Source organism: Amaranthus tricolor, chromosome 3 (assembly GCF_026212465.1).
Source record: "Amaranthus tricolor cultivar Red isolate AtriRed21 chromosome 3, ASM2621246v1, whole genome shotgun sequence".
Lineage (NCBI taxonomy): Eukaryota > Viridiplantae > Streptophyta > Magnoliopsida > Caryophyllales > Amaranthaceae > Amaranthus > Amaranthus tricolor.
In genome coordinates this window covers 36643258-36663980 of record NC_080049.1, presented here as the reverse complement: position 1 = coordinate 36663980, position 20723 = coordinate 36643258, and the positions used below count along the sequence as shown (strand labels likewise).

The 20723-nt window shown below is 31.8% G+C and overlaps 2 protein-coding genes across 4 annotated transcripts; both read left to right on the top strand.

The window, feature by feature from the left end:
- The first annotated feature begins 7194 nt into the window (after positions 1 to 7194).
- On the top strand, positions 7195 to 13639 carry LOC130807576 (F-box/LRR-repeat protein At4g14103-like). 3 transcript variants are annotated; one of them, XM_057672842.1, is made up of 5 exons: positions 7195 to 7373; positions 9205 to 9277; positions 12271 to 12635; positions 12759 to 12911; positions 13020 to 13627. In XM_057672842.1, exons 1-5 carry the CDS (start codon positions 7371 to 7373, stop codon positions 13260 to 13262), a joined length of 837 nt encoding a protein of 278 aa, XP_057528825.1. In that variant the 5' UTR covers positions 7195 to 7370; the 3' UTR covers positions 13263 to 13627. The 3 variants fall into 3 exon arrangements, with proteins under 3 accessions (XP_057528825.1, XP_057528823.1, XP_057528824.1); XM_057672840.1 differs by having other exon boundaries at positions 9205 to 12635; positions 13020 to 13639; XM_057672841.1 differs by lacking the exon at positions 7195 to 7373 and having other exon boundaries at positions 9209 to 9277; positions 9753 to 12635; positions 13020 to 13639.
- A 2386-nt stretch (positions 13640 to 16025) lies between these two features.
- LOC130808603 (tetraspanin-9-like) lies at positions 16026 to 17560 on the top strand. Its single transcript, XM_057674055.1, has 2 exons — positions 16026 to 16529; positions 17249 to 17560. The coding sequence occupies exons 1-2, from the start codon at positions 16026 to 16028 to the stop codon at positions 17558 to 17560; spliced, it is 816 nt and encodes a 271-aa protein (XP_057530038.1).
- Positions 17561 to 20723: the final 3163 nt, after the last annotated feature.

Below are 20723 nucleotides of genomic sequence, written 5' to 3'. Positions count from 1 at the left end.
AATGAATTGATTAAGGGATTAATGATTCCCTCCAAATTTGAAAATACTCTTGAATGGTGTAAGACTATATGCTGCGGGATAGTCTAACTATATGCTGCGGACTGCGGTTTTAGGAGGCCCGCAGCATATAGCATATTATTTTATTTTTTTTTGCCTTTTCGTTTAATATTAATAAATAATTCAATGATTAATGTACAATGTAATAAACAATGATTAATGTACAATGTAATAATCCAATGATAATCTCCAATTATCACCGATAATCTCTTTGTAAACTCTCGATCGTATATATAATAATATGCACATATACAAATTAAAGTCCTAAATCTAAACTAATTACATTATTTACCAAGAACAAAAATTAACAAGATACGCGACAATCTTATCTTTCAATTTGCGCATTTCCCCATCTCTTAAAGGGCATGTTTCCTTTAGACTGTCGCATAAAACCTATAATATAATATAAAATTAAATGATACATAAACATTAGATTTTACCAATAGTAAATATATAATATTATAATTTAAGAACGTAACAAATACTTACGACATCAATGTTTTCGACTCCAACCTCCTTTATGGATTGTAAGATATCGTCCATGTACTTGAGAGTGTAGTAGCTGCAATCAACGGTATTATAATATTGTCGTAAGTACTAAGAGAAAATAGATGTTAGTGCCAAAAAAGCTTAAAAAAACCCTTAAAATCACAACTTAGCACGTAATTTCAAGCATATGACTATGATTTTCAATTCTAACCACTTCAACACAATAATATATACTAAATACTGTTGTGTGCCAAGTTTCGTGCAAAACAAACCAAGTTTTAGCTACTTTATGCGCGAAAGTGTCAAAGAAGCTTAAAAACCCTTAAAATCGCAACTTAGCACGTAATTTCTAGCATATGACTATGATTTTCAATTCTAACCACTTCAACACAATAATATATACCAAATAGTGTTGTGTGCCACGTTTCGTGCAAAACAAACCAAGTTTGAGCTAGTACTAGACCTAGGTTTTTTAGATCAATTTAAGCTTTGCAATATCAAAAAGTAGCCTTCAATGTACCACAATTACTAAGGGCTGTGAGTAATGCATTTGACAATTTAAGTTAATGTTTAAGATTTGTGTTCGTAACATTACAAGCATGCATGATGGAGGTCATGAAAAGGCTAGGGGGTATTGACTATCATATCCCACATATGAACAAAACCAAAGCAACTAGGGAAGGGACTTTGCCTGACTATCTAAGTGTGGACAAACAGTTAGTTGTTAAATCTCTTCAACATTTATTCACAAAAAATAGTTTAGAGACAATGAATCAATTGGTGGAAATGGTAGGGTATCAAGGGGGTATTGAAGAAGGTCAAGTTAATGTCACTAACAACATAACCACCACAGCAAGCCAAATGAATGAATAACATATCCAACAATAAGAATGAGCCACAACAGCAAGTACAACAGTGGATAAGAAGTTTTTTGGGAGCAACAACGATGAACAAAACAACCACAAACAACCACAATGAACATCATTTTGGGAAGAACAGGAGCTGATCTAGCATAACAGCAACAACGAACACCAATACAACAACTTTCAACATGAACAACAAGCAACATAGCAAAACAGCAACACAGAGAAGGAAACCACTTACCATGTGAACACAACAATTCATGCCTTTTTTGGACAATTTTTAAAATCTTAAAAATGGAATGTTTCAGATCTAAATAACAAGTATAAAAATATTGATGTTGTTTAAAAATGAAACATTTGTACTCATGCTTACAAGAATGAAAAAAAAGTGGTTGTTTCTTAGAAATTAAAACGAAAAATCATCACCAGTCAAAATGCAACCACAAAAACAAAAACATACTTGAAAATGGGTCAAGTTTTTCAAGCCAATCTTCATCCTCACAATCAGTGTTAGAAAAATAAAGCATCAATAGAAGAATATTCACGATCAAGCCACAGATCAACCTTAGGAGTGTAATTGGGTTCACTCTCAAAGTCTAGTTCTCTACCCCAATTTGGATCTGTTTCAACTGAAGAGCATTCATCATCATAGGAGTTAAAAAATTCATCGTCATTAAACTTAGGGTTTGCTAGAGGAGATTTGGGGATTTTGAGAGGGAAAATATTAGGCGAGTTAGGGTTCTTGAACGAGGAGGTACTAGGGGATTTAGGGTTTTCCATGAAGATAGAGCAAGGTAAAGCAAAAAAAAAATGCAACAAAGAGAAGAAGGAGAAGAAACAGAAACCAGAAAAACGCAAAGAAGGAAATCAGAGACCCAGATCTAGGGTTCTAAGGAGGAGTTAACAATGGAGGAAACAATGGAGAGTGAAGAACACGAAGAAGATAATGGAAGGGGATGGCCTAGGGTGGGTAGGATTAGGGTTTAAATTAGAGGGAAGGATTAAGTAGTGTTTAGATTAGGTTGGTTTAATTGATTATTTAGGATAAAAAAGAGTAAATTAGTTAAGTTTAATGAGGGCATAAATGTAAATATATTAACTCAAGTAAGGGCATAAGAGTAAAAATTACATACCAAAAATAAAAATAGGACATTTAGGGTGACTTGACCCTAAATGGAAATGAGACATATAAGCTGAATAGGAGGGAGTATTTAATTTTTTTGGGGGGCAAATTGACTGGTTATTGGTAACTCGAATTCACTCTAAGCAAAGTCTCCCTTAGGATTATCTGCGCCACTCCTGAGAGAGCGTCTTTATAATAGACGACTCTCTAGGCCCAAACCCAACAATTAGAAAAAAAGAGAAAAAGCTAATAACTGACGCGCACGTTTGACCTTATTTGGAGTTGGTGTTATAACCTACTGAAGTTGGTGTTATAAACTATTGAAGTTGATATTATAACCTATTGAAGTTGGTATTACAACCTATTAAAATTGATATTTGGAGTTGGTGTTATAACCTGTTAAAGTTGGTATAATGACCTATTTGGAGATACCAACTTTAGTAGGTTATAATACCAACTCTAATAGATTATAATACCAACTTTAAGAGGTTATAACACCAACTTTAAATAGGATTATACAGCGTGCGTTTTTTTGGGTTTTTTTTTTATTAATAATGGGTTGGCCCATTTGAGACGCGTCTTTTACAAAGATGGTCTCAAGTAAGAATTTGTGTAGGATTATCAATGGTTATTCAATACGTCATATCATTGTGGAAAACGAGAAAAATAATGGATTATTGTTGATAAATCTTCCTTAAATGTATTGTGTGATTATTAATTTATTTTATCCATGTTTATTCATTTTTTGAAGAAGCTTTGTTTTTTTTTGAAAGGGTTAAACATCACACAAAATCAATGTTTATAAAAGAGAAAAATATTTTGAAACTATTTTTCATACCTTACGCATCACAAGTCAAAAATACTAAGTTTGAATAAAAAAAATTTACTTAGGGTGTGTTTGGTTGGTTCATTTTTAATGGTATGGAATGGTATCACAACCATTCCAATGTTTGGTTAGACATTTTTACATTGGGATGTCATACCCTTTGGATTCTCATCCCATTCCATTCCCTAAAATCCCATACCCTCATACCCCCCAAGATTCAAAATCCATTCCAGCCATATTCAAACCCTAAAATTCACTTTTCTTCTTAAAATTCCTTCTCTTCCTTCAATCTGAAATTTCTTGTTCTTTCTTCAATCTTCTTCCACCTCCGTTCAATCTTCTTCAACCTTCCCTCACCGGTGACCTCCTGCTCCTCTGTTTAACCTCCATTTCAGCCTCTCCGCCAGCAGCCCAGTCTCCTCCATTCCATCCTCTCCTCCAGCGTCAAGACGGTAGCAACCAAGACTCCCCCAGACCGGCAAACGCACCGCCCATAACCACCAAAGTATATACCTTTTTTTTTTATTTCTTTCCCTAGAAATTTTAATTTCAATTGTTAATTTGCTATAGATTGCTTTGTTAATCGTTAAACAATGTTTGTTAATCAATTCGATGAAACTGCATTGTACTGGAGATTGCTTTGTTTTGGAAATTTCTTTGTTTGCCAAACTCAATCCCTAGAAATTTCTGATTGCTTTGTTTCCAAAATGTGCTGGTGGTATTAATATTATTGAATTGGAAAAATGAAATGTTGCAGCTATTATGAAATTTCTGATTGCAAGGCTGACAAGTTGTTGGTTGATGTTTGTTGATGTTTCCAAGGTTGAAAAATGGAAAAATGGAGTGTTGGTTGATGTTTCTGTTGATTTTTAAATGAACATGATACTTTGATTGTTGTTTCTGTTGATTTTGAATGGAAACCTATTTTTTGTACTGGATGTCATAGTTTTGGTTTGTTTCTGTACTGGAGATTGCTTTGTTTCTGTTGTTTTTCTGTTGCTCTCATGATTTTCTTTGTGGTGGTTAAAACGTTATTGTTTGGGTCTTTAGTGTTTGTTGAGCTGAAAATAGAAAGAGTTATGAATTTGATGCATTGCTGCTAAACACTCAACATCAATAATCTGATATTATGACACATACAATTATGTTATTGTTGGGGTTTTTTTCCATAAACAATTGAATTTTTTGAGGATTAAGTTTTATTTGTGTGTATTATTATTTGTTTAGATTTGGTAATAACTGACAGATTTAGAAGAATAAAGTTATAAATAATTGTATTATTATCATGTCTTCTCTACTTTTAAAAAATGTGCTTGCATACTAATCTAGGCTGCCTCCAATTAATATGATGATGCATGTATACATTCACAGAAATGATTCCATCTCAATTAGCCATAGTAAGAAGAAGGAAGAAGAGACAAATTGAATTACTACTACTTTTCATGGTTGTTAACAATGTCTTTACAATCATGTACTTGGTGATGTGTATGATGGGTGTAATTGTTTATGAAATTGAACGACCACGTTATAGCAAAAGTGAGAAGAAACACCTTAGACAAAAGCACTTGGATGCACTAATCAAGGATAGTGATATAGTCTGCAAAAGTGAACTTCGTGTGAATAGAAAAACCTTTTATGTCCTTTGTGAGATGGTCAGAGATGTCGGTGGTTTAAATGGCACATCTTTTTTTTATTCCATTCTTGTTTAATTTCAGCAACACAGAAATGCTCAAGGATTATGGAATGTTCTTTTTCCATTTTATGATCAACTGTCAGTTATCTTTGGTGCCAATCGAGCTACTGGAGTGCAATCTGAGACTTTTGTCGAAGCTATTGACAATCAAGAGAAAGAGACCATTGAACTAGATAAGGGTGGTAGTGATGAAGATGATGAATTTGATGATAATGAGTCCGTCAACCAATCAAAACAATCAACTCCAAGTGAACCTTCTTCAAAGAAAGCCAAAAAAGAAAAGGCTCCAAATGAACAAGGAAGGAAAAGGAAGAAGCCGGAGGTTGTGGACTTAACTTCTTCTTTTAACAATATGTCTTCTAACTTTTCAAATCATATGAATGAGATGAACAAGCACATGTCTACCATTGCAAGTGCCTTCTCTACTACACAACTACATGAGCAAGCTATCATGGCTCGTGAAGAAGTTGAGGAAAATCAAAAAAAAAAAAATTGGATAGTGAATTGCTTCGCATAGACGGATTGACAAGATTTGAAGTAATGGAAGCTTCCAAGAGGTTGGCCTTCAATCCAAGTGAACTCTCATTCTTTTACCAATGCCCGGATGATGAGTGGAAGAAAGAATTTATAATCAACCTCATTCATCCTAACTTGGGCAAGTGATGTAATGAAAATGCTTAACTTATAAATTATCTAGACTTTGTGTTTGGTTGTCAAAAACATATATTGGAATCTTTTTGTGTAGAGATGTATTGACACCATTTTGAGTGAAAATGTATTGAACTAGTACTTTGTGTGCATGTATTTGTGTGTTTAATAAATGTATGTATGTATCTATATATATATATAAACTGGACAGAGAATCCATTCCATAATTGAACCAAACAGTGTGAATGGATTGAATATCTATTACAGGATTGAACCAAACAGTTTTAGTCTGGTATGGGGTTCTGAATCCATACCATCGGGGTTCCATACCATTTCAATCCTGCTCACTGAACCAAACGGACCCTTAATAGATTCAAATGTTTTGATTTCAATTCTAAAAATAACTAAAAAAAATTTAAGGTTAAAGTTTATTTATTTTCAAAATTCCAGTTCCACCCAAAATTTACTTAGTCTTCTCTCACTTTTTTTTTTTGTTTCCATAACTGAAAACACCTTAGACATAAATAAATTAATAAATATCAACTAAAAAAAAAATTAAAAGATATATATAGTATACCCATTCTCATTTTTATATAGTGCATGATTGGAATACATAAGGAAAAGTTTGTTGAAAATATGGTATTCCATCCAGTGGTGGATCCAGAAAAAAAAAAAAAGAAGTGATGTCAATAATAAAAAAATTACAATCACCATTTAATAAATTAAGGCAAATGCCCATGTCGTGTTTTTATATTTCGGAAGCGACGCATAATGTCATCATTTGACAAACTATGAAACAAATCACACTCAAAATAAGTTGCAAATCACATTAAGATTAAATGACAAAAAATTGTAAAGAAAAAAGAAAAAAAAATAACCTTAAACAAGAAAAAACATAAATGGTCCAACAAAAGACAGTGATGTGCAGCGTGGTAGACGACAAGTAGAGTGGTGGACGCCGGTTGCTATTCAGATGGTGCCGGTCATAGTATCACAGAGGATTTGGGTCTTTGGGAAAGGCTTCGACATTCACCGGCTCACTGCTGCCTGAAAAAGGGGTAATAAAAACAGAAAAAAATATTCATGAATGCCGTTAAAAAAATTTGAACCTAAATCTATGTTGTGGGAGATGAGAGTACTAACCACTGATTTAGCATATATTTTTTCTCTATACTATTTGATTTTATTTTTGATTTTATATTTGATTTAAGTGATGTCAACTGTGCTCATTGATCTCATTTTAAATCTGCCTCTAATTCCCTCCTATTCAACCTACTTGTTCTATTTATCTTTTTCGCATTTGTTGAGTAACACTTTAACCTTTAATATCTCTAATTGTAGAAAAGTAAAAATTATGAAAAATTAATTTTAATAATTGTTGTATTGAGATAAATAAAATAATATACTACTTGATTATATTTTAAATTAAGAGTGATTGGTGAATAGTTAAAAAAAAACAAAATGAAACAAGTAGCAAGAATACCAGAGACTATCATTAAATTAAAATGAGAAAAAGAAACACCGGTGGCGGGTTGCCGGTGGGGATATGAAACATGAAAGCCACATTATGCTTCAAAATTAAAAGCAAGAATCAGATCATCAAAATACGTCAAAAACAATGGCTAAATCAATGGGATTATCTTCTAGTTCATCCGTCTTCTTCAACCTTTTATGGTAATATTTTTTCTCAATTATCAACTTGTTATAACATTTCCTGTAATGTAATGCTTCTGAATAAACCCTAATATGAAAGTTTTGATGTGAACCTTACTTGGCTTGCTATTATTGCACATGTTTGTTCCTAATATATAATCAATATGCTCTAAATATTTTGATCTTCGTTTATTGTCACTTTTCCTTTAATTGGAAGTTTCTGATTAAACCCTTACATGAAAATTTTAATCTTTTTGCATTTTGATTATTAATCATTAAATAAAAATACTATTTGCATATAATTTGTGCTTAATTTAGAATCTTTTGTAGTTTAGGTTGAGTTTGATTATGCTTTACAGTTTTAGTGATTATATGGAGTTAGTAGTGTTAGGATCCTGCGGCGGGCTCACTCGTGTGGACACACCCAGGGGGCACCCGTAGGCTCAGGCCTACAAACCCACGGGCACCCGTAGGCTTTGAGCCCACAAACCCTTGGATATTAAGTGTGGACTTGCACACACACTTGACGAGGTTTAATTTTTTTCCAAAACTATAGATTATTTGATAAGGTTCACTCTTTTCACAATAGAAAATTGATCATTGATTGAAGTCCTTGATGAAGCAATGTATAATTCCAACTGGGATAATTATTTGATGATAAAACATCTTTTATTGATTGGAAAATGTTAAAATAAAGCTGTTAACTAGGACATTTTATAGATTTTTGCATTACAATAAGAGTAGCTATTGGAAATTGGATACAACACTATTGAAAGTAATTTGAACTTGAAATATCAGCAAGTGCTAATAACTCAACTAAACCACAGGTATGTATGGCCGGGGTCAACTAGACGAGAGTTTTCTGGTAGATAATAGGATTTTTGGAATCATCTGCATGAAAATATCACATTTGTGGAACATTTTGGTTTAGAAATGAACTAGAAAGTCTTTGCTGAATTCTTTTACTATACTTAATGGGTGCTGATGAATCTTGTTTGTGAAATTCTATGAGATTTCCCTTAGTGGTTGTGGTTTATGCAAGTGTTTTCTTTGCATTGATGTAAAATTTTTTAATAGTCATTGAATTTGGTTTTCGTTTGCTTATGATTTACATACAGTCAAATACGAGTTTTTGGCTCCTCCCTATGGTGAAATATGAATTCTTGTTTACTTATGTGAAATTCGAAATTCTATGATTCTTATTTTACTAAGTAACTTGGTATATATTGTTATATGTAGATATTCAATCTCCGCTTAATTTTTTTACATGCTTTATTTCATGCTCCCTCTGTACCGTAGCCATCAACATTGGTTGGTAAAAACAAGAATATACTTGTAATAAATATTAATTGGTTGACACTAGTTGGAGATGAGTTCTCCAAGATTTTAATTTAGATTGAGTAACGTAATTGTTTCATATTTTGGGAAACTTCCAAATTCAAAAGGAATAATTTTTTCGAATTGTAATGTTACTTTCCTTTATAGGTGTTCTTGAATCTTGTTTGTGCAAATCTTCAACTTTTTGGCTCCTCCCTATGGTTGAGAAACTACTTTGAGTTCATGACAACTTTGATTTTTTAGAAGGGTTATTATGTTTACCTCTCAATATTTAACTCCTCTACTTATAAATATGTGTCTTCTTTTATTTTTCTTTTTAGTTTGTAACTTCATCCCAAAAATGTACAACACAACTTTTTTTCTACCAAAAAACATGATATTGATAACTATTGGCGGTAACATATAACTTTTTTAGGTAAAATTGGAATTAATTTTATCTACCCTCTATTTTTGGGTTTTGTTGCCTGGACTTGTGAAGTGAGCCCGGTTCTGACTGTTATCTGCCATTCTGCAGGTATTATTCCATAACAGTGGTGGTCATAGTGAGATTGATATATCTGGTTTCTTGAGGAAATGCAATAGTCAAGGTGATCTACTATGTCTTCACTCTTCATGATATACACATTACTGTTGATAGATAAGACAACATAATTAATTCTTAGAGATATCCCAATACATTGCCCAAATCTATCAATATGGCTATGTTAGTATGTTACTCCTGTAACAGTCGTCTACTGTAGATCAACATTGTTAAAGAGGCGGTTCAGTAAGTCAAAATCTTTTTTCATCCAATATATTTTGCTTTGGGGTTGTGAATCCGTGCTGTGAAATTGTGTCTTGTGTAGATTTTGTTATGTATGAACTATCTGGTTTCTATGCCGGGCACAAAGGAGTGTTTTTCAGTATTTGAGTGTACTAGATTAGTTTTAAGAAGAGTGAACTTGGGTTTCTAGTCGCTTTTAAAAAAACTAATTTTTAATGTTATTTTATATTCATATAGTTTTTCAAGTTAGTTAAGTAAAAATCTTTAATCATGCCAATCTTTGATTTTCATATCCATAGATGTCCAGTTCTCCACCGGAGCCAAAGACACAGTTATGTAGATTTGGACTTTATAATGGAAGTAAAATGACTCGGTTAAACTTACACTTTATCCTTGCACTGATGGGTCAACTGAAAATATCCTTTTCTATATCACATGATGCACATAGAAGGCTGCATGCATTTGATCTCTCCTACGCGGATGCCACTATAATCGGGGAACTTAACATTGTGTAGTTTTTGATGTAACTTCATGTCTATACCATATCATTATTTATTGAATAACTGTAGAATTTTGATGCGAAGAATCTTGTTGAGTTGCTCAGTGCAGCTTTTCATTTGAATTCTACTATCTGTGCTATATTGTGTTTCATCTTAGTTGAGGGGAATGACAACTATTTGTTGGTGGTTTATTTCTTACTAGTAAGTAATGGGCAAGAAAAGAAGCATAAGATACGCCAGTTAACAAGGTTATAAACGATCCATTTTCTTTTAAATCTTGTAAGTGTTGTGAGAGGGTAAGTAGTTATGCACTTTTCATTGTATTTTTTGTTTTATCTTTTCTCTTCTACTTAAGGAAGAGTCTTATAAGCCGTCAAAAAGTTGAGATATGATTTTCTTGAAGCTATATCAGGAAATTGCGAAATCTAAGTTATAGTGGAAACAATGGATCATAAATATCTTGTCCATTTTTGCTAGGAAATAAAAAAAAATCTTCTACTTTAGGATATAATTTATATTTTCCCCAAAAAAGTCTGCTATAAAGATACAGCTACAATATGACCTAGCGAACAGAGAAAATTTTTAATTAGTTTGCTAAAGAAATGCAAAGTCTAAGGAAGGAGCTAGTATGGGATTCAAGTTCACCGAAGTTGCTTAAAGCTTTTAGTTTACGTTGCACTGAAGATACATGTAGGTAATTCTATTTTCTCAATCTGATTTACAAAGAATTTTTTTTGGTTGTATTTGGATTTGCTTATTTCGATGGGGCCAAAGATTTTTAGTTCTTTGTTTTGGATTATAATAGACTAAAGTAAAATGACTCATTAAATCATGCGCATTTCTTATATATGTGCAGTTGCTCTTGACTTTTACTACCAATGGTCAATAGGAAACAATCTCTTTATTAGTCTTATCACTAACAAGGGTAAGGTGCGTACATCCAACATTCCGACCCTCCAAACCCCTACCTAGGTGGAAGCCACTTAATAACATTGGGTAATGGAATGTTTTTGTGTTTATCTTTGGATTTATTAGGACTTGCATCAATGGGAGGAAAGCAAAGGGGTCTAAATTTCTTGTTTCAGTTAGTTATAAATGTTTTTCTTAATTCTTTTTACGATTTTCATTGCAAATGACATTTACTTTACTGATCTTCAGGCAATGAAGTAGGTTTCTCGTGCTCTTTTTATATCTTTTTCTGTAAAGTATTTAATCAATATTGGGGAAAGTTGGGTGTTTAGCGAATGAAACAAACTTTGTTCATATGCTAGAAGGCTTAAGTGTAGACTGTTTTTTTAATCAAAAATGTTTAATTAGAGAAAAAGTGAACTTATGTAGACGATCATCGGGACTAGATAGAATCTTGTTTCATGTAGCCGACCCCCTTCTTATAAGATTAAGGCTTTGACGGTTTTGTAATATGGAGAAGAACCTCGTGGTACTTGCAAATCTACCAATCCGTAATGTAGAGAAAAAGCAACTGCTATAGTTGAATGTTCGTGTCGTCTAGCCAAGGGTCAAACCTTATGGTCTTCTGCATTGAAACGTATGAGTATTCCTGCCAAATGGATCCCTAGAATTGTATTATGGATAGATTAAACTGAATGATTTCTGTTTTCTCTTTAAATGCCTCCACCCTCATTAAAAATTGTGAGTTCTTCCCTTACTGAAAGTAAATTGAATTTTTCATATATCTTTCTTTTTCACCTTTTTGGCGTAAAAGTGAGAGAAGCAGATATGACGGATCTCGGCTATGAAGATGGTGTAGATAGGATCAGTTGTTTGCCTGATCATATTCTTTGCCATATTCTATCTTTTCTCCCTACTAAATATGCCGTAGGGACCAGTATTTTATCAACTAGATGGAAATATTTGTGGACTTCTGTTTCCGTTCTCGATTTAGATTTTAGGGTTCATGGAGGGTTATGCTCTGCCTTAGACATGAATGCAAATCCAGGATCAGAGTCCACCTTCCAGAATTTTGTTAACAGAGTAATGCTCTTAAATGACGTTACTCATCTTCAGAAGTTCCGCCTTATTTATGAGTGTCGCTATAATCCTGCTCCTATTTGTACATGGTTGCATGTGGCCATCTCTCGTGATATTATAGAGCTCGAACTTGACTTGTATTTGTCTATTCGAGATGAATATGTCAAGTTGCCCAAAAGTTTTTTCGTGTCCAATACACTTGTTATTTTGAAATTGTCTTGCATACCTCTTTCTATCCCTTCTGTTGTTTGCTTGCCTATGCTTAAGATACTTAAAATTAGGAGGGTGATGGGCCTCAGTGACAAGTGTATTCAGAACTTGCTTTCAGGTTGTCATGTTCTTGAAGAGTTGGTAATAGAAGAAATCAGTAGAGAGAAGCCAAGAGTGATAGATATATCTATGGATACACTAAAACGCTTTTCATTTAGTTACAGATTTGTGATTGATATATCGGTGGATTTACCTTACAAATTTATCGTTGATTCCCCAAATCTTGAATACTTCCATGTCAAAGGTCGTATATCTGATGCTTTTGTGATAAAGAGTTTGGCAATTTTAGTTACCGCACATCTTGATCTTCGTCAAACTGGCGTTGGTGCTGATTCCTTTAATCTATGCGTTGAGCGTGTTTCGGATCTCTTCAAAGGAATCCCAAATGCCAAATTCATTTCCCTGTCTAATGACATCGTACAGGTACGTTGTACGTTACTGATTCTAATATTAATCTCTTATATGATAATATTGATTGCATTATATACAGAATGTTGTGATTTCTCATCGATACGATGCTAAAACAGTGTTTCTTCTCTTGGACAGTTGCTATGTGCGTCCTACGATCTAAACCTACCGAGGTTTCCTAATCTGACAAGGCTAGCAATTGGAATTGGTGTTGGTATCGGCTGGAAACAACTTATGACAAAGTTTGTTAAATGTTCCCCTAATCTAAACGTTCTTACGTTAGATAATAAGGTCAGTTCCGCTCACTTCATGGATTTTACAAAACATCTGATTCTAAGGTTCCTCTAAAAAAAAATCATAAAAAACTTGACTTAATATCATTTTACTTCTTTTCGACAGCAAGGAATTATCAAGGACTTGAAGGAACTGCGAAAGAACCCGTCTTTGCGCATGCCTGAATATTTGGTATCTCACGTCAAAGGCTTTATTGTTGAAGAGCTTTATTTTAATTTCGTCCCCGAAGCTGTAGAATGTTTACTGCAAGATTTGAATGTCCTAAAGAAGCTTGAATTCAACTGTCAGTGTCCTTTTTTACTCAAGAACCAGATTGGATATGCCTCTGATTCTAATGATTCATTTTAAACTTTCCTGATTGAAAAATTAATTGTCTTTTTAATGCAACAACCTTCCTATGCAATTTCTTATTGCTATCATAGATTGTAATAACTTTACAAAATGGATTCTTTTATTCTTTTTGATATTATGGTGTAACTTTCGTGCAGAACTTGCTTATGTTGATTGCAACTACCGTCTTTGCTTTTATGTAACCGTCTTGCTGATTTTGTCAAATTTGAATTTCAGAAAATTTAAAACTAATAACACACAAGAAATATGTCAAGAAATATTACCAATTGAGAAAAATATTCCTTCACTTATAACCGTAGAAAACCCTAAATTTTTACCTATATTTGCAATATTTTGTAAGAAATATAATATCTTCTTTAAATAGTAATTTTGGACACAGTATTTTGGTTGTCTTAATATTCAGCCAGAAATTTGCTTTGAATGATTTACTTTGATTTAGTTAAATAAAATTAAGGAAAAATTACAAAAAACTACCTATTTTATAGTATCTTTTGCAAAAAAAATTACATAATCCAATATTTTTCTGCAAAAAACTACCTTAATCCTTATATTTTTTAAAATACTTTTAAAATAAAACAAATATTTTAATAAAAAAAGAAAAAAAATCTTAATATTCACTTACACCTACTGTCAACCATTCTCACAGCCACACCCACCTAGTGCCAACGGCCTACCATTACCGCAACAACCACCCTCACCCACTCAAGCATCACTTCAGTCGGGAAACTTCAGTTGTGGGAGGCATGGGTTAGGGTCACCGATCGAAGTTGGGTCTCATATATCCATAATGAATAAATTATGTTCTTCTACACGATTTAAGTGTACAAATTGATTCTCATAAATCCCATAAATCTCTCAACTTTCATTAATTCAAGTTGAAAGCTTTAAAATTAATGACAGTAAAACTGATCCAATTACACATAAACCTCCCTCCAATTTCATCAACTAAAGTTGAAAACTTTAATAACCCAAAAATCCAAAATAAAAATAATCAAAGTGGTGTATTTTTTCAAATTTTCCAAAAATTTCGTTAAATTCAAGTAAATTAGAAAGTGGAAAAGAAGAAAAAAGAATGAAAATTAATGTTGGAGTATTAGATTCTGCTCTATTTTCTCCAAATTTCTTAAAAGTTTCCTCAAATTCAAAGTTATGAAAATAATTACTCTAACATTTACCACTAAAATCAAGAACTCAATCTTTGAAATACCAAACACACTTATCAACTTTGAGATTTCCTGTTGAAGAAGATAAAAGCATGATGTAATGAAAGAGATAAATGGAAGTACAATAAAAGAAAGAAAAGAAGAATTAAAACAATGTATGTATGCGGGTAATAGAGGTAAAATTAGGAAATTTGAGGGAAATAAAGAAAAATAATGGAGAAAAAGGTAGATTTAATGAAGTCACATGCGTTTCACGTGCAAGGTCAAAGACCCACTTGACGGTCAACTAACTGATTACGTCAAGTGGTAGTCTTTTGCAAACAATAATGTATCATGTAAGGTAGTTTTTTATAAAAAAATTAGATTAGATAGTTTTTTACAAAAGGTGTTATAAACTAGGTAATTTTTTGTAATTTTTCCTAAAATTAATTATGGTAAATAGAATTATTTGCAATCTTTTTACTTATGTCAAATGATAGTGTTTGGAATATCAACAACTATGCAGGTACTACCAATATTAATATATAATATAGCAATTTTATGATTGACAAATATATTTTTTAATGTAGAAATAGATTCTTGAAAATTATTGTTGTTCATGTTGACTTTTCATCGCCAATCAAATAAGTACAATACCAAAGTTTTAAAAGATTTTTCATTTGTGATTTTCCTTTAAAATTAGTATTACGTACATATGCTCATAAATTTTTTGTTTTCTTATTGGATCGAATCAACCAATAGGCAATAGATAGATGTACATACTCCTTTTTCTTAAGTACTTCCTCATTTCCATTTGATGTTATTCCTTTAAGAAATATTCAATTTAAGGAGAGAAAATTGAGTAAATGATTTTTCATGGAAATAGTATATTCATAGGAGATGATCTTGATAAATTGGTCTCAACATATAGAATTTTAATATATATTTTTGTAATTTTTTTAAATGCAGTGATTGATTTGATTCTTGAATACCTGCTTAATTTAAAAATTATGAAAAAAAAGAAAACATCAAATAAGAACAAATAGAGTACTTATCAAGAAAGTATCAAACTAATTAACCTCATGAATCTTGCATGATTAGATCATCTACAATGTATTTTTTAAGGATGAAAGTTCAAAAATTGTTTTCAAATGGATTAAAGTTCAATAAAATGAATCTCTGTCATCTTTTCCTTGGTGATGCTTGGAATGACTAATTCTTATTAATTTAAATCTATTCTCTAAAGACAAAAACCTTAACAAATTTTAATGCTAATTGAGTGCCTTTCCTCATGAATCATGCATCATAAAATCACCCATAAGTGTCTTTCGGTAAAACGATCTCAAAAATAAGAAGTCCCTATGCTAAAAATTTGTATTATTAGACTATTTAGCCCATATACAAGATATGTCTCACGATGAGACCTAATATTTATTATCATATATAATTATACATCATAAAAGTATTACTAATCACTAGTACGGACAAACCCCAAGTAATTCATATAAATAAACACAATAATCATATTTTCAAATCACAATATATAAAACAAAACACCCTATAATTATTCTTCAAATAAATCACAAAAAATATTCAGATTGATCAAGAATTAACCATTATGAATAATAATTGGATTGTGAAAGGATTGATAATCTTTTCAGTAAGTATTTCCATGATCACAATCGTATCGACAGGATTATGGTTGTTGAATCAAACCAGCGATAAGTGTTTAAGCAACACAACCACAAGCGGAGGCCATGGAGAATTCACTTCATTTATCTATGTCGGTGCAGGATTATGCCTAATATTTTCAGTTTTGTACCTGTTTACAGTACTTCCTGTGCGCCAGAATTGGAGACATAATGGTGATCAGCGTATGATTCTTGCTATTAGTTGCTGCGGGATGCAGCTTCTTATGCTCATATTGTTTGCTAGTCTTTACGCACTTACTCAAAGTAGTGTTGGTTTTGGTACACTTAAGACGTGGATTAGTCGTCCAGAAAGATGGATGAATATTAAGCATTGTCTTTATGAGGATACCAGAGTTTGTGCTGATTTTCAGAACAAGTTTGCTGATGATACTCAAGATAAGTTTTTTCATAGAGATTTCACACCCATTCAGGTTAGGCTAGCTCCTTCTTGATTTCAATTTTATACTCTCCTATTCACCTAAACTGTGCCATTTCATTTGACTTTTCATTATTTTTTAAGCGGTCAAATGAAATTACATGTGAAAAGAGAAAGAACATATTGTTTTTATTTATTAGTTTTTTAAAATTTAATAGGAGTAAAGTGGGTTAGTAAGTGTAAACGTGAAAATGTTAAGTTTGTAAGTGTAAATTTACAAAATTAACACCCTAAAATAGAAATAAGACGTTTGGGATCACATGACCTAATAAGAAAATGGGACACTTAGGGTATTAGGAGGGAGTATGTTTTTAAAAATGATTATATATACATAACTATCAGCTTAAGTTTCTTAATTTAGTTGTTTTCTTGACATAATTATGTTAAAAGTTAATGTGATGAGAGGTCACGGGTTCAAATCCATCGACCTTCATGACAAAGCAGATTATGTAGCGCCATATATGAGAAGCATGTATTTCATCTATGTTTCAAGCCAAATAGTTCTTGTGAGAAGGGGTATACGTGATTGAATATATATATGATTCTAGGGCTTCAATCATGTCAAAGAATTAACGGCTAATAAAATTGATGCCTAATAGGTTAAATTTTTAAATATGTTATATACTTTATTAGTAGCCTATAATCTGGGAAAACTTGAGCCTGATCATATTAGGCTTCTAATTTGTTACATGTTCAAATAATAATGGGTTACAGTCAGGATGTTGCAAACCGCCATTGGAGTGTAGCTTCAGTTACTCCAGCCCAACTATTTGGATGAAGCCAGAAAATGGTACCTACTCAAACCATGATTGCTATGAGTGGGACAATAACCCTAAGAAGCTATGTTACAATTGTGATGTCTGCAAGCTAGGTTATGCTCATGAACTGAAGAATGCATGGACTATCAGTAGTTTTGTTGTGATTGTAGCTTGGTTAATCTTTGTTTTAGGTTTTATATTACCCAGAGTTTTTATTAGGAATCAGGATGAAGTTGAACAATTAATTGAGAATCATCAATTATCTTAGTGGTTGAAAAATTTTCCTTTATCCCTGTAATAAGTGTTTAATTATATTACAACTTACAGCAAAAATTTATTGATTAACGATCTGCACTTGCTTATAACAATTCTCTAGCCTATCATATATCATATATAAAAAAGTCCAAACAATTAACTAGTTGTTTAATTGTTTGCGCTTGAATGAAAACAAAATTGGTACAATATTTAAAAGCTTTGATGAATCAAACGGTAAATTAAACCATTTATGAAAACAACAACCAGCACTTAATAAGGTTAGAAACGTCAAAATGCTGAATTAAACGGAAATTGACAAGAATTTTGTAGAAAATGCTACAACAGTTAGATAAGGCATAAATTGGATGCTACCATGTGGAAAAATCTTACAAAAGTGCTACCACCGGCGTTTCATGAAAATTTAATGCTACCGTGTGGAATTTCTCTTTTTAAAATTAAGCATATTGTTTCGTAAACTATAGTTAAAGTTTAACGTAATTAATTAAAAATTTTTAAATATACATAATTTGGCTTTTCTATTGACTCGTCTCATAGTGAGATGTTCTCATACAAGATAAAATAATACATCTATTATTCTATTAAATTATTAAATTATTCTATTAAATAATAATACTGTAATTAAAGATATTACTTTTTTAAAAAGTAAATAAATTCATTAAATGAATACTTTTAGTCAATTATTTTTTTTTTGATTTGGTGGTGTGTAAAAAACTAATTGTCAATATTTAATTTGGTAACTAAATTTTTCTCCTAGTACTATTATATATCGAGTCAAACAATATAAATCTTAATCCTTGAAATGCGAGAATGGTACGGTTGGTATAACAAACCTCTTACAATCAAGTTGAATCTAATGTAGACATATTCATATATATAATATTGTTAACCATTACCTATCAAATCTCCATAAATAACCTACTTCCAATCTTCATAAATCTACTTCTATAAGAGAGAGTAATTTTTTTTAAAAAATTTTTATATTTCATAAGGGAAAATTCTATCTTTTCTACAATGAGCAATTTAAACGATTTTTACCTCCGTGAATTTAATTCCAATAATCTCTCACAAGAAATCATCAATATACACATCATACCCAAATTACCTATTAAATCCCTTTTAAGATTTAAAATAATCTGCAAGAAATGGAATTCCTTCATTTCTGAAAAGAAAGTCTCTACGAGGTTCAACAATGAAAAACAAATGAAAAATATAATGTAAAGATAAACACAAGTGTATATGAGGTATTTTTGGATACCTCCCCCTCAAATGTAGTTTATTATATTGAATTCAGCAATTACAATGTAATAAACCTCCCCTTATCTTGAGAACAACCTCTCAATATCACAAATACTAAAGCAAAAACACTTTTAAGTTTCTAACAATGTAATAGCCCTCTCAATAATATGTGTGTATCATTCTTAGAACTTCTCAATTACTCATCATAAAGCACGTTTAATAACCCAAGTAACACCCTAATTAACTATGACAATAAATATTACAATAAATAATAGAGTAATGCACAACATTATTGTATAATCACTACAAATTCTGACCAAAAACAGGATCCAATGTAGTCTGCTCGACTACCGCTCGATCGAGCCACTATCTCGCCCGGTCGAGCGAGCTTCTAGTGAAGCTACTGACTTGTTTTGGACATTCTGCTCGACCGAGCCAGCACCGCTCGACCGGTCGAGCGAGGCAATGCTCGATCGAGCACCTGATCAGGCCACTCACAAGTTGCTTCTTTTGTTGTTGCTTTGATCAAGCAACTCTCATCAACCGTTTCAAACCTTAAACTACCCATATCCGACATATTTTTATCGATCCTCTCCAAAGTACAAGACAAAGCATTTTCGATTATATGTTTAAAGTTAACATCATCATTAAGATTATTGACACTTGTTTAAACAATTTTAAGCCTTTTTTTGGAAAATTACAATTGAATCAATCTTCTAATAATAGAAAGCAACACTCTCTCATCAACCAAGAAACATGTTTTCTTTCCTATGATTGTGAGAATTTTGTACAAGTTCCTGAGCTCCATCTAGTTCGAATGTTTCTGATCAATGATTTTCATTTCCTATGAGTGGAAATTTTGTGTGTTATGTTGAGAGTCTTATTTCTCCTTTTGGTTAAAATTGTAAGTCAAATCATGGAGTATACAAGTATTTCTCTGTGACATGATCATAGTTTTATTAGAATATGCCAATTTTAATGTCAAACTTATTTATGATTTCTCATCGTCCTCGACCTATATATTTATGTGAGATGTTGATAGATTCGTCTTAATATATATTTTTTATATAAAATTTAAAAAACTCACAATTATAATTATTTGATTTTTAGGTTTGCATTGAAATCCATCCATTGAAATACACAAAAAAAAGTTAATAAGAAGAAGAAATAAAAATAAAAGAAGTACTTTATTTAATGCTCTATTTGAGATTTTCATTACTCTATTTAATTTAGAGCAAATGTCCTATTTAAAATTTTCATAATATAAAGGCAAAAAGAGAACTACAATAAAAACTAAGAAGTATCCACATCTACAAATTAAATAAATAAATTAGGAGACCACAACAAAAAATATAGTTAGTCTATTATTTAGGGACTTAGGGTCATAGTTGGTTTTAGTTAGCTAGCAGTTAGAGTTATTTTTAGGAACAAATGACTTAGGGGTTATTTGGTAAATTAGCATAGGAGTATGACTTTTCTGGTATGTTGTCTATTATCTTTCAATTATTTTAAATTATAAGGTAGAATGAATGGAGTGAGAGGTAGATGAAAATCGAACTAGGATCGTTCATGTGAAAATTAATATTATGGGTCAGATTATTTTTATATTTTGCTCCGTATCCCAAAAAAATTAAAGTAACATGTCCAAATTACGATTCAAGGTAACAAGTCAATTTTATTACTAGCTCCGTAGGGACGGACCTATTAAGATGCCTGGGGTTGGATTATTATATTTTGCTCCGTACCCAAAAAAATTAAGATAATACGTCCAAATAACAATTCTGTCCAAATAACAATTTTAGGTAACCAGTTAATTTTATGTACTAGGTAGGGGCAGACCTATAAAAATTCTTGGGGTTTTCGGGGCAAAACGATTTTTATAAAATAAAAAATAAAAAAAATCATGACTTTTCTATAAT

What these genes read in the sequence shown, in the direction of transcription:
- LOC130807576 (XM_057672840.1), top strand. Translation starts at nt 11,580, where the DNA reads ATGCCTCCACCCTCATTAAAAATTGTGAGTTCTTCCCTTACTGAAAGT. An exon ending in TGTCTAATGACATCGTACAG is followed by an intron (nt 12,636 to 12,758) that starts GTACGTTGTACG and finishes TCTCTTGGACAG; the next exon opens with TTGCTATGTGCGTCCTACGA. An exon ending in TTCTTACGTTAGATAATAAG is followed by an intron (nt 12,912 to 13,019) that starts GTCAGTTCCGCT and finishes TCTTTTCGACAG; the next exon opens with CAAGGAATTATCAAGGACTT.
- LOC130808603 (XM_057674055.1), top strand. Translation starts at nt 16,026, where the DNA reads ATGAATAATAATTGGATTGTGAAAGGATTGATAATCTTTTCAGTAAGT. An exon ending in GAGATTTCACACCCATTCAG is followed by an intron (nt 16,530 to 17,248) that starts GTTAGGCTAGCT and finishes AATGGGTTACAG; the next exon opens with TCAGGATGTTGCAAACCGCC.